The sequence below is a fragment of the Macaca nemestrina genome, chromosome 1 (assembly GCF_043159975.1).
Source record: "Macaca nemestrina isolate mMacNem1 chromosome 1, mMacNem.hap1, whole genome shotgun sequence".
In the NCBI taxonomy this organism is placed as follows: domain Eukaryota; kingdom Metazoa; phylum Chordata; class Mammalia; order Primates; family Cercopithecidae; genus Macaca; species Macaca nemestrina.
Window position 1 is genome coordinate 107,502,444 of NC_092125.1, and position 14,939 is coordinate 107,517,382.

A 14,939-nucleotide genomic window follows, 5' to 3' on the forward strand; every position below is an offset into this window, starting at 1 on the left:
ACAAAAAGATTTTGTCCCACTATTTGATACTCAAAGATCATAGTGCCTAAATTAACTTTGAATTAATTGGCTGATAATGTGATTCTCTCTGATGCAGTCTCCCTCTGTGACTTCCCTCTGTACAGAATCCAGATGACCCAGATACGGTTGAGGTATTCATGGATCACCTGGATATAGACCACAATAAGAAAATTGACTTCACTGAGTTTCTTCTGATGGTATTCAAGTTGGCGCAAGTATACTATGAGTCTACCAGAAAACAGAATTTACCAATAGCAGGACACAAGCACAGAAAGCACAGTCATCATGATAAACATGAAGATAATAAAGAGGAAGAAAACAAAGAAAAGAGAAAGAGACCGTTAAGTCTGGAAAGAAGAAACAATAGAAAAGGGAATACGGGAAGGTCCAAGAGCCCAAGAGAAAGAGGGGGAAAGAGGCATGAATCTAGTTTTGAAAAAAAGGAAAGAAAAGGATATTCACCTACACATAAAGAAGAAGAATATGGACAAAACCATCATAAGTCAAGTAAAAAAGAGAAAAACAAGACTGAAATAACTAGATTAGAACACGAGGGGAAGAGGATAAGTGAAAGACCAGAAAAGAAAGAAGAAAAAGAGGACGGACAATTTGATTATGAAAATGCAGGAAGAATGGATGAAAAATGGACAGAATCAGGCCATATTGCCATATATCACGCAATCCAGGATGAAGTTGATGACACCACTGAAAATATATTGGAAGAAAACAGAAGATATGAGACATCAAGGTCACCTCATGACAAATCCTCACATCGAGAGAACAGGTCACCAAATGCAAATACAAGCCAGATACCATTGGTAGAGCCCAGAAGAGGAACGCGCCAGAGATCCAGTGTTAGCCAGGACAGTGACAGTGAGGGACACTCAGAAGACTCTGAGAGGCAGTCTGAGTCTGCTTCCAGAAACTATCATGGATCTGTTCGGGAGCATTCAAGACATGGGTCCAGATACCCCGGGTCCCATCACGAAGACAGAGCCGGTCACGGGCACTCTGCAGACAGCTCCAGACAATCAGGCACTCGTCACGCGGAGACTTCCTCTCGTGGACAGGCTGTGTCATCCCATGAACAGGCACGATCCAGTCCAGGAGAAAGACATGGATCCCGCCACCAGCAGTCAGCAGACAGCTCCAGACACTCAGGAACAGGGCGTGGACAAGCTTCATCTGCAGTCAGCGACCGTGGACACCAGGGACCAAGCGGTAGTCAGTTCAGTGACAGTGAGGGACATTCAGAACACTCAGACACACAGTCAGTGTCAGGCCACGGACAGGCTGGACCCCATCCGCACAGCCACCAAGAGTCTGCACGTGACCGGTCAGGGGAAAGGTCTGGACGTTCAGGGTCTTTCCTCTACCAGGTGAGCACTCACGAACAGTCTGAGTCCACCCATGGACGGACTGGACCCAGCAGTGCAGGAACACAAGGATCCCGCAATGAGCAGGCACGAGACAGCTCCAGGCACTCAGCGTCCCATGAGGTTCAGGACACCATTCATGGACACCACGGGTCAAGCAGAGGAGGAAGACAGGGATCCCACCATGAGCAATCGGTAGACAGCTCTGGACACTCAGGGTCCCATCACAGCCACACCACCTCCCAGGGAAGGTCTGATGCCTCCCGTGGGGAGTCAGGAGCCAGAAGTGCAAGCAGACAAACACGTCAGGAGGAACAATCAGGAGATGGATCCAGGCACTCAGGGTCACGTCACCATGAGGCTTCCAATCGGGCCGACAGCTCCAGACACGCACAGTCCGGCCAGGGGCAATCAGCGGGGTTCAGGACAAGCACGCGCCGGGGATCCAGTGTTAGCCAGGACAGTGACAGTGAGGGACACTCAGAAGACTCTGAGAGGCAGTCTGAGTCTGCTTCCAGAAACTATCATGGATCTGTTCGGGAGCATTCAAGACATGGGTCCAGATACCCCGGGTCCCATCACGAAGACAGAGCCGGTCACGGGCACTCTGCAGACAGCTCCAGACAATCAGGCACTCGTCACGCGGAGACTTCCTCTCGTGGACAGGCTGTGTCATCCCATGAACAGGCACGATCCAGTCCAGGAGAAAGACATGGATCCCACCACCAGCAGTCAGCAGACAGCTCCAGACACTCAGGAACAGGGCGTGGACAAGCTTCATCTGCAGTCAGCGACCGTGGACACCAGGGACCAAGCGGTAGTCAGTTCAGTGACAGTGAGGGACATTCAGAACACTCAGACACACAGTCAGTGTCAGGCCACGGACAGGCTGGACCCCATCCGCACAGCCACCAAGAGTCTGCACGTGGCCGGTCAGGGGAAAGGTCTGGACGTTCAGGGTCTTTCCTCTACCAGGTGAGCACTCACGAACAGTCTGAGTCCACCCATGGACGGACTGGACCCAGCAGTGCAGGAACACAAGGATCCCGCAATGAGCAGGCACGAGACAGCTCCAGGCACTCAGCGTCCCATGAGGTTCAGGACACCATTCATGGACACCACGGGTCAAGCAGAGGAGGAAGACAGGGATCCCACCATGAGCAATCAGTAGACAGCTCTGGACACTCAGGGTCCCATCACAGCCACACCACCTCCCAGGGAAGGTCTGATGCCTCCCGTGGGGAGTCAGGAGCCAGAAGTGCAAGCAGACAAACACGTCACGAGGAACAATCAGGAGATGGATCCAGGCACTCAGGGTCACGTCACCATGAGGCTTCCAATCGGGCCGACAGCTCCAGACACGCACAGTCCGGCCAGGGACAATCAGCGGGGTTCAGGACAAGCACGCGCCGGGGATCCAGTGTTAGCCAGGACAGTGACAGTGAGGGACACTCAGAAGACTCTGAGAGGCAGTCTGAGTCTGCTTCCAGAAACTATCATGGATCTGTTCGGGAGCATTCAAGACATGGGTCCAGATACCCCGGGTCCCATCACGAAGACAGAGCCGGTCACGGGCACTCTGCAGACAGCTCCAGACAATCAGGCACTCGTCACGCGGAGACTTCCTCTCGTGGACAGGCTGTGTCATCCCATGAACAGGCACGATCCAGTCCAGGAGAAAGACATGGATCCCGCCACCAGCAGTCAGCAGACAGCTCCAGACACTCAGGAACAGGGCGTGGACAAGCTTCATCTGCAGTCAGCGACCGTGGACACCAGGGACCAAGAGGTAGTCAGTTCAGTGACAGTGAGGGACATTCAGAACACTCAGACACACAGTCAGTGTCAGGCCACGGACAGGCTGGACCCCATCCGCACAGCCACCAAGAGTCTGCACGTGGCCGGTCAGGGGAAAGGTCTGGACGTTCAGGGTCTTTCCTCTACCAGGTGAGCACTCACGAACAGTCTGAGTCCACCCATGGACGGACTGGACCCAGCAGTGCAGGAACACAAGGATCCCGCAATGAGCAGGCACGAGACAGCTCCAGGCACTCAGCGTCCCATGAGGTTCAGGACACCATTCATGGACACCACGGGTCAAGCAGAGGAGGAAGACAGGGATCCCACCATGAGCAATCGGTAGACAGCTCTGGACACTCAGGGTCCCATCACAGCCACACCACCTCCCAGGGAAGGTCTGATGCCTCCCGTGGGGAGTCAGGAGCCAGAAGTGCAAGCAGAAAAACACGTCACGAGGAACAATCAGGAGATAGATCCAGGCACTCAGGATCACGTCACCATGAGGCTTCCAATCGGGCCGACAGCTCCAGACACGCACAGTCCGGCCAGGGACAATCAGCGGGGTTCAGGACAAGCACGCGCCGGGGATCCAGTGTTAGCCAGGACAGTGACAGTGAGGGACACTCAGAAGACTCTGAGAGGCAGTCTGAGTCTGCTTCCAGAAACTATCATGGATCTGTTCGGGAGCATTCAAGACATGGGTCCAGATACCCCGGGTCCCATCACGAAGACAGAGCCGGTCACGGGCACTCTGCAGACAGCTCCAGACAATCAGGAACTCATCACGTGGAGAGTTCCTCTCATGGACAGGCTGCATCATCCCATGAGCAGACGAGATCAAGTCCAGGAGAAAGACATGGATCCCGCCACCAGCAGTCAGCAGACAGCTCCAGACACTCAGGAACTGGACGTGGAGAAGCTTCTTTTGCAGTCAGTGACCGTGGACACCAGGGACCAAGTGGTAGTCACTTCAGTGACAGTGAGGGACATTCAGAAGACTCAGACACACAGTCAGTGTCAGGCCAGGGACAGGCTGGGCGCCATCCGCACAGCCACCAAGAGTCTGCACGTGGCCGGTCAGTGGAAAGGTCTGGACGTTCAGGGTCTTTCCTCTACCAGGTGAGCACTCATGAACAGTCTGAGTCCACCCATGGACGGACTGGGCCCAGCACTGGTGGAAGACAAGGGTCCCGCAATGAGCAGGCACGAGACAGCTCCAGGCACTCAGTGTCCCATGAGGGTCAGGACACAATTCATGGACACTCAGGGTCAAGCATAGGCGGAAGGCAGGGATCCCACCATGAGCAATCGGTAGACAGCTCTGGACACTCAGGGTCCCATCACAGCCACACCACCACCCAGGGAACTTCTGATGCCTCCCGTGGGCAGTCAGGATCAAGAAGTGCAAGCAGACAAACACGTCATGAGGAACAATCAGGAGATGGATCCAGGCACTCAGGGTCACGTCACCATGAGGCTTCCAATCGGGCCGACAGCTCCAGACACGCACAGTCCGGCCAGGGACAATCAGCGGGGTTCAGGACAAGCACGCGCCGGGGATCCAGTGTTAGCCAGGACAGTGACAGTGAGGGACACTCAGAAGACTCTGAGAGGCAGTCTGAGTCTGCTTCCAGAAACTATCATGGATCTGTTCGGGAGCATTCAAGACATGGGTCCAGATACCCCGGGTCCCATCACGAAGACAGAGCCGGTCACGGGCACTCTGCAGACAGCTCCAGACAATCAGGCACTCGTCACGCGGAGACTTCCTCTCGTGGACAGGCTGTGTCATCCCATGAGCAGACGAGATCAAGTCCAGGAGAAAGACATGGATCCCGCCACCAGCAGTCAGCAGACAGCTCCAGACACTCAGGAACAGGGCGTGGACAAGCTTCATCTGCAGTCAGCGACCGTGGACACCAGGGACCAAGCGGTAGTCAGTTCAGTGACAGTGAGGGACATTCAGAACACTCAGACACACAGTCAGTGTCAGGCCACGGACAGGCTGGACCCCATCCGCACAGCCACCAAGAGTCTGCACGTGGCCGGTCAGGGGAAAGGTCTGGACGTTCAGGGTCTTTCCTCTACCAGGTGAGCACTCACGAACAGTCTGAGTCCACCCATGGACGGACTGGACCCAGCAGTGCAGGAACACAAGGATCCCGCAATGAGCAGGCACGAGACAGCTCCAGGCACTCAGCGTCCCATGAGGTTCAGGACACCATTCATGGACACCACGGGTCAAGCAGAGGAGGAAGACAGGGATCCCACCATGAGCAATCGGTAGACAGCTCTGGACACTCAGCGTCCCATCACAGCCACACCACCTCCCAGGGAAGGTCTGATGCCTCCCGTGGGGAATCAGGAGCCAGAAGTGCAAGCAGACAAACACGTCACGAGGAACAATCAGGAGATGGATCCAGGCACTCAGGGTCACGTCACCATGAGGCTTCCAATCGGGCCGACAGCTCCAGACACGCACAGTCCGGCCAGGGACAATCAGCGGGGTTCAGGACAAGCACGCGCCGGGGATCCAGTGTTAGCCAGGACAGTGACAGTGAGGGACACTCAGAAGACTCTGAGAGGCAGTCTGAGTCTGCTTCCAGAAACTATCATGGATCTGTTCGGGAGCATTCAAGACATGGGTCCAGATACCCCGGGTCCCATCACGAAGACAGAGCCGGTCACGGGCACTCTGCAGACAGCTCCAGACAATCAGGAACTCATCACGTGGAGAGTTCCTCTCATGGACAGGCTGCATCATCCCATGAGCAGACGAGATCAAGTCCAGGAGAAAGACATGGATCCCGCCACCAGCAGTCAGCAGACAGCTCCAGACACTCAGGAACAGGGCGTGGACAAGCTTCATCTGCAGTCAGCGACCGTGGACACCAGGGACCAAGCGGTAGTCAGTTCAGTGACAGTGAGGGACATTCAGAACACTCAGACACACAGTCAGTGTCAGACCACGGACAGGCTGGACCCCATCCGCACAGCCACCAAGAGTCTGCACGTGGCCGGTCAGGGGAAAGGTCTGGACGTTCAGGGTCTTTCCTCTACCAGGTGAGCACTCACGAACAGTCTGAGTCCACCCATGGACGGACTGGACCCAGCAGTGCAGGAACACAAGGATCCCGCAATGAGCAGGCACGAGACAGCTCCAGGCACTCAGCGTCCCATGAGGTTCAGGACACCATTCATGGACACCACGGGTCAAGCAGAGGAGGAAGACAGGGATCCCACCATGAGCAATCAGTAGACAGCTCTGGACACTCAGGGTCCCATCACAGCCACACCACCTCCCAGGGAAGGTCTGATGCCTCCCGTGGGGAGTCAGGAGCCAGAAGTGCAAGCAGACAAACACGTCACGAGGAACAATCAGGAGATGGATCCAGGCACTCAGGGTCACGTCACCATGAGGCTTCCAATCGGGCCGACAGCTCCAGACACGCACAGTCCGGCCAGGGACAATCAGCGGGGTTCAGGACAAGCACGCGCCGGGGATCCAGTGTTAGCCAGGACAGTGACAGTGAGGGACACTCAGAAGACTCTGAGAGGCAGTCTGAGTCTGCTTCCAGAAACTATCATGGATCTGTTCGGGAGCATTCAAGACATGGGTCCAGATACCCCGGGTCCCATCACGAAGACAGAGCCGGTCACGGGCACTCTGCAGACAGCTCCAGACAATCAGGCACTCGTCACGCGGAGACTTCCTCTCGTGGACAGGCTGTGTCATCCCATGAACAGGCACGATCCAGTCCAGGAGAAAGACATGGATCCCACCACCAGCAGTCAGCAGACAGCTCCAGACACTCAGGAACAGGGCGTGGACAAGCTTCATCTGCAGTCAGCGACCGTGGACACCAGGGACCAAGCGGTAGTCAGTTCAGTGACAGTGAGGGACATTCAGAACACTCAGACACACAGTCAGTGTCAGGCCACGGACAAGCTGGACCCCATCCGCACAGCCACCAAGAGTCTGCACGTGGCCAGTCAGGGGAAAGGTCTGGACGTTCAGGGTCTTTCCTCTACCAGGTGAGCACTCACGAACAGTCTGAGTCCACCTATGGACGGACTGGACCCAGCAGTGCAGGAACACAAGGATCCCGCAATGAGCAGGCACGAGACAGCTCCAGGCACTCAGCGTCCCATGAGGTTCAGGACACCATTCATGGACACCACGGGTCAAGCAGAGGAGGAAGACAGGGATCCCACCATGAGCAATCGGTAGACAGCTCTGGACACTCAGCGTCCCATCACAGCCACACCACCTCCCAGGGAAGGTCTGATGCCTCCCGTGGGGAATCAGGAGCCAGAAGTGCAAGCAGACAAACACGTCACGAGGAACAATCAGGAGATGGATCCAGGCACTCAGGGTCACGTCACCATGAGGCTTCCAATCGGGCCGACAGCTCCAGACACGCACAGTCCGGCCAGGGACAATCAGCGGGGTTCAGGACAAGCACGCGCCGGGGATCCAGTGTTAGCCAGGACAGTGACAGTGAGGGACACTCAGAAGACTCTGAGAGGCAGTCTGAGTCTGCTTCCAGAAACTATCATGGATCTGTTCGGGAGCATTCAAGACATGGGTCCAGATACCCCGGGTCCCATCACGAAGACAGAGCCGGTCACGGGCACTCTGCAGACAGCTCCAGACAATCAGGAACTCATCACGTGGAGAGTTCCTCTCATGGACAGGCTGCATCATCCCATGAGCAGACGAGATCAAGTCCAGGAGAAAGACATGGATCCCGCCACCAGCAGTCAGCAGACAGCTCCAGACACTCAGGAACAGGGCGTGGACAAGCTTCATCTGCAGTCAGCGACCGTGGACACCAGGGACCAAGCGGTAGTCAGTTCAGTGACAGTGAGGGACATTCAGAACACTCAGACACACAGTCAGTGTCAGGCCACGGACAGGCTGGACCCCATCCGCACAGCCACCAAGAGTCTGCACGTGGCCGGTCAGGGGAAAGGTCTGGACGTTCAGGGTCTTTCCTCTACCAGGTGAGCACTCACGAACAGTCTGAGTCCACCCATGGACGGACTGGACCCAGCAGTGCAGGAACACAAGGATCCCGCAATGAGCAGGCACGAGACAGCTCCAGGCACTCAGCGTCCCATGAGGTTCAGGACACCATTCATGGACACCACGGGTCAAGCAGAGGAGGAAGACAGGGATCCCACCATGAGCAATCGGTAGACAGCTCTGGACACTCAGGGTCCCATCACAGCCACACCACCTCCCAGGGAAGGTCTGATGCCTCCCGTGGGGAGTCAGGAGCCAGAAGTGCAAGCAGACAAACACGTCACGAGGAACAATCAGGAGATGGATCCAGGCACTCAGGGTCACGTCACCATGAGGCTTCCAATCGGGCCGACAGCTCCAGACACGCACAGTCCGGCCAGGGACAATCAGCGGGGTTCAGGACAAGCACGCGCCGGGGATCCAGTGTTAGCCAGGACAGTGACAGTGAGGGACACTCAGAAGACTCTGAGAGGCAGTCTGAGTCTGCTTCCAGAAACTATCATGGATCTGTTCGGGAGCCTTCAAGACATGGGTCCAGACACTCTGGGTCCCATCACGAAGACAAAGTCGGTCACAGGTACTCTGGAGACAGCTCCAGACAATCAGGAACTCATCACGTGGAGAGTTCCTCTCATGGACAGGCTGCATCATCCCATGAGCAGACGAGATCAAGTCCAGGAGAAAGACATGGATCCCGCCACCAGCAGTCAGCAGACAGCTCCAGACACTCAGGAACTGGACGTGGAGAAGCTTCTTTTGCAGTCAGTGACCGTGGACACCAGGGACCAAGCGGTAGTCACTTCAGTGACAGTGAGGGACATTCAGAAGACTCAGACACACAGTCAGTGTCAGGCCAGGGACAGGCTGGGCGCCATCCGCACAGCCACCAAGAGTCTGCACGTGGCCGGTCAGGGGAAAGGTCTGGACGTTCAGGGTCTTTCCTCTACCAGGTGAGCACTCACGAACAGTCTGAGTCCACCCATGGACGGACTGGACCCAGCAGTGCAGGAACACAAGGATCCCGCAATGAGCAGGCACGAGACAGCTCCAGGCACTCAGCGTCCCATGAGGTTCAGGACACCATTCATGGACACCACGGGTCAAGCAGAGGAGGAAGACAGGGATCCCACCATGAGCAATCAGTAGACAGCTCTGGACACTCAGGGTCCCATCACAGCCACACCACCTCCCAGGGAAGGTCTGATGCCTCCCGTGGGGAGTCAGGAGCCAGAAGTGCAAGCAGACAAACACGTCACGAGGAACAATCAGGAGATGGATCCAGGCACTCAGGGTCACGTCACCATGAGGCTTCCAATCGGGCCGACAGCTCCAGACACGCACAGTCTGGCCAGGGACAATCAGCGGGGTTCAGGACAAGCACGCGCCGGGGATCCAGTGTTAGCCAGGACAGTGACAGTGAGGGACACTCAGAAGACTCTGAGAGGCAGTCTGAGTCTGCTTCCAGAAACTATCATGGATCTGTTCGGGAGCATTCAAGACATGGGTCCAGATACCCCGGGTCCCATCACGAAGACAGAGCCGGTCACGGGCACTCTGCAGACAGCTCCAGACAATCAGGCACTCGTCACGCGGAGACTTCCTCTCGTGGACAGGCTGTGTCATCCCATGAACAGGCACGATCCAGTCCAGGAGAAAGACATGGATCCCACCACCAGCAGTCAGCAGACAGCTCCAGACACTCAGGAACAGGGCGTGGACAAGCTTCATCTGCAGTCAGCGACCGTGGACACCAGGGACCAAGCGGTAGTCAGTTCAGTGACAGTGAGGGACATTCAGAACACTCAGACACACAGTCAGTGTCAGGCCACGGACAGGCTGGACCCCATCCGCACAGCCACCAAGAGTCTGCACGTGGCCGGTCAGGGGAAAGGTCTGGACGTTCAGGGTCTTTCCTCTACCAGGTGAGCACTCACGAACAGTCTGAGTCCACCCATGGACGGACTGGACCCAGCAGTGCAGGAACACAAGGATCCCGCAATGAGCAGGCACGAGACAGCTCCAGGCACTCAGCGTCCCATGAGGTTCAGGACACCATTCATGGACACCACGGGTCAAGCAGAGGAGGAAGACAGGGATCCCACCATGAGCAATCGGTAGACAGCTCTGGACACTCAGCGTCCCATCACAGCCACACCACCTCCCAGGGAAGGTCTGATGCCTCCCGTGGGGAATCAGGAGCCAGAAGTGCAAGCAGACAAACACGTCACGAGGAACAATCAGGAGATGGATCCAGGCACTCAGGGTCACGTCACCATGAGGCTTCCAATCGGGCCGACAGCTCCAGACACGCACAGTCCGGCCAGGGACAATCAGCGGGGTTCAGGACAAGCACGCGCCGGGGATCCAGTGTTAGCCAGGACAGTGACAGTGAGGGACACTCAGAAGACTCTGAGAGGCAGTCTGAGTCTGCTTCCAGAAACTATCATGGATCTGTTCGGGAGCATTCAAGACATGGGTCCAGATACCCCGGGTCCCATCACGAAGACAGAGCCGGTCACGGGCACTCTGCAGACAGCTCCAGACAATCAGGAACTCATCACGTGGAGAGTTCCTCTCATGGACAGGCTGCATCATCCCATGAGCAGACGAGATCAAGTCCAGGAGAAAGACATGGATCCCGCCACCAGCAGTCAGCAGACAGCTCCAGACACTCAGGAACAGGGCGTGGACAAGCTTCATCTGCAGTCAGCGACCGTGGACACCAGGGACCAAGCGGTAGTCAGTTCAGTGACAGTGAGGGACATTCAGAACACTCAGACACACAGTCAGTGTCAGGCCACGGACAGGCTGGACCCCATCCGCACAGCCACCAAGAGTCTGCACGTGGCCGGTCAGGGGAAAGGTCTGGACGTTCAGGGTCTTTCCTCTACCAGGTGAGCACTCACGAACAGTCTGAGTCCACCCATGGACGGACTGGACCCAGCAGTGCAGGAACACAAGGATCCCGCAATGAGCAGGCACGAGACAGCTCCAGGCACTCAGCGTCCCATGAGGTTCAGGACACCATTCATGGACACCACGGGTCAAGCAGAGGAGGAAGACAGGGATCCCACCATGAGCAATCGGTAGACAGCTCTGGACACTCAGGGTCCCATCACAGCCACACCACCTCCCAGGGAAGGTCTGATGCCTCCCGTGGGGAGTCAGGAGCCAGAAGTGCAAGCAGACAAACACGTCACGAGGAACAATCAGGAGATGGATCCAGGCACTCAGGGTCACGTCACCATGAGGCTTCCAATCGGGCCGACAGCTCCAGACACGCACAGTCCGGCCAGGGACAATCAGCGGGGTTCAGGACAAGCACGCGCCGGGGATCCAGTGTTAGCCAGGACAGTGACAGTGAGGGACACTCAGAAGACTCTGAGAGGCAGTCTGAGTCTGCTTCCAGAAACTATCATGGATCTGTTCGGGAGCCTTCAAGACATGGGTCCAGACACTCTGGGTCCCATCACGAAGACAAAGTCGGTCACAGGTACTCTGGAGACAGCTCCAGACAATCAGGAACTCATCACGTGGAGAGTTCCTCTCATGGACAGGCTGCATCATCCCATGAGCAGACGAGATCAAGTCCAGGAGAAAGACATGGATCCCGCCACCAGCAGTCAGCAGACAGCTCCAGACACTCAGGAACTGGACGTGGAGAAGCTTCTTTTGCAGTCAGTGACCGTGGACACCAGGGACCAAGCGGTAGTCACTTCAGTGACAGTGAGGGACATTCAGAAGACTCAGACACACAGTCAGTGTCAGGCCAGGGACAGGCTGGGCGCCATCCGCACAGCCACCAAGAGTCTGCACGTGGCCGGTCAGTGGAAAGGTCTGGACGTTCAGGGTCTTTCCTCTACCAGGTGAGCACTCATGAACAGTCTGAGTCCACCCATGGACGGACTGGGCCCAGCACTGGTGGAAGACAAGGGTCCCGCAATGAGCAGGCACGAGACAGCTCCAGGCACTCAGTGTCCCATGAGGGTCAGGACACAATTCATGGACACTCAGGGTCAAGCATAGGCGGAAGGCAGGGATCCCACCATCAGCAATCGGTAGACAGCTCTGGACACTCAGGGTCCCATCACAGCCACACCACCTCCCAGGGAACTTCTGATGCCTCCCGTGGGCAGTCAGGATCAAGAAGTGCAAGCAGACAAACACGTCATGAGGAACAATCAGGAGATGGATACAGGCACTCAGGTTCACGTCTCCACGTGGCTTCCACTCAGGCCGACAGCTCTAGACACCCACAGTCCGGCCAGGGACAATCAGCGGGGTCCAGGAGAAGCACACTTCGGGGATCCAGTGTTAACCAGGACAGTGCCAGTGAGGGACACTCAGAAGACTCTGAGAGGCAGTCTGAGTCCGCTTCCAGAAATCCTCATGGATCTGTTCGGGAGCAGTCAAGAGATGTATCCAGACACCCCCGATCCTATCATCACGATACAGGCAATCATGTTCAATCTTCCTCTGTATATTCAGACACTACTACCAGTAAAGAACATGGTCACTTTGGTAGTCTTTCACAAGATTCTGCATATCATTCCAGAATACAGTCACGTGGCAGTCCTCACAGTTCTAGTTCTTATAATTATCACTCTGAGGGCACTGAAAGGGAAAGAGGTCAATCAGGTTTAGTTTGGAGACATGGCAGCTATGGTAGTGCAGATTATGATTATGGTGAATCCAGGTTTAGACACTCTCAGCATGGAAGTGTTAGTTACAATTCCAATCCTGTTGTTTTCAAGGAAAGATCTGATATCCGAAAAGCAAGTGCATTTGGTGAAGATCATCCAAGGTATTATGCAACATATATTAATAGGCAACCAGGTTTATATAGCCATTCTAGTGATATATCAAAACAACTGGGATTTAGTCAGTCACAGAGATACTATTACTATGAGTAAGAAATTAATGGCAAAGGAATTAATCCACGAATAGAAGAATGAAACAAGATCACTTTCAATCAAGAAACTTCATAATACTTTCAGGGAAGTTATCTTTTCCTGTCAATCTGTTTAAAATATGCTACAGTATTTCATTAGTTTGGTGGTAGTTTATTTTTATTGTTTAGTGATCTTTAAGCTCTATATTTCAGAAATATTAAATAGAAGAAATCAATATCATGGAGAGCTATCTTTACAAAACTAGGAGTATTTGGCCGGGTGTGGAGGCTCACACCTGTAATCCCAGCACTTTGGGAGGCCGAGGCAGGCAGATCACGAGGTCAGATCAAGACCATCCTGGCCAGGACAGTGAAACCCCGTCTCTACTAAAAATACAAAAAATTAGCCAGGCATGGTGGCAGGTGCCTGTAGTCCCAGCTACTCGGGAGGCTGAGGCAGGAGAATGGCGTGAACTCGGGTGGCGGAGCTTGCAGTGAGTGGAGATCACACCACTGCACTCCAGCCTGGGCTTCAGAGCAAGACTCCATCTCAAAAAAAAAAAAAAAAGAAGAAGAAGAAAAAGAAAGAAAACTAGGAGTATTTCAGGAGATTGGGGTTCAAGTAATGTTTTATGTTTTTGAAAGTTTAAGTTTTAGATACTCTCTGAATTTCTGAATTAATCTTTTCCAGAAATATCGAAGGAGCCAAAAATATAAAACAATTCTGTATACCAAAGTGGCTGTATCAACATCAGGGCTAGCACATCTTTCTCTATTATCCTTCTATTGGAATTCTATTACTCTGTATTCAAATAAATAATCTTGGACATAATTAGTATTTTAGTAAACTGCATTTAAATTAAAAATAAACTATTGATCATTTAACACTTTTTGTCTCTTGTATGCTTATTTGTCATAAACCCAAATTACATACTTCCCCATGGCCAGAATTAGATGTCTTCTATATCGCTGGAAAGCTATATGAACATAGAGCAGATACAGTACATTCAAAATAACAAGTAATAAATAATGAAAGACAAAATTTAACCAAGGCCTATATTTTTCTCCAACATAATCACTGTCCCACAATCACATTCAGGAAAACAAACAAAAAAAAAAACACACTTTGTTCAATCATGAGAATCACTATTATTAATATGGAATTATCAACTTAGGTGGTGATCAAGCCATGTCAAAGGAAGATCAGGAAACAGAAATTATTGACCACAGATCCTTCTTCCAAAGACATTAGAAGATGCTTTGCAATGGAGACTAGTTGGAGCAGAGAAGTTGTGCTGATATATCCTGACAAAGGAAAAAGAATTAAAAAGAAGTGCCCTCCTGGCCTGGAAGGAAAATATTTGTATCTTTATAATTTTAGCAAGTAGATGAAAAGGCTGAAAAAAGAATAGTAAAAATATGAATGAAGTTCTACCATTAGAAGGAATATGCTTCTGTAAGAATCATACCCAAATTTTCATTCCCATAATATCACACTAGAAGTGATATGTAGGGCAGTGGTCACATTTTGCAGATGAATCTATTACGCAAATAATCCACACCAAAGTAGCACTTAGATCTCAAGTCTCCAAATCTACGTTTAGTGGTTTTATAAAAGCACTTCCAAAAAGCTGCCTTTATTGAACTTACACTTCAGTAAACCAAGATAAAGTAAAATTGTCAGAGTTACAATAATACCCAATAGGTGCAGGGACTGAATGAAAAGCAACAAACAAACTCATTTTTCTAGTTAGCCTCAAACAATATGTGTATATTTGTTCTCCACAAGCCACTTGAAGATGGTATTTCCTTCCCACCAGTG

At 53.3% G+C, this 14,939-nt stretch overlaps 1 protein-coding gene across 1 annotated transcript in view; it reads left to right on the top strand.

The window, feature by feature from the left end:
* The window catches only part of LOC105497878 (filaggrin), a 13,867-nt gene extending 612 nt beyond the window's left edge, over positions 1 to 13,255 (top strand). Inside the window, exon 2 of the mRNA XM_071085226.1 lies at positions 126 to 13,255. Within this exon, the coding sequence (XP_070941327.1) occupies positions 126 to 13,139 (13,014 nt within the window). The 3' untranslated portion in view covers positions 13,140 to 13,255. The remainder of the gene's footprint in view (positions 1 to 125) is intronic.
* Positions 13,256 to 14,939: the final 1,684 nt, after the last annotated feature.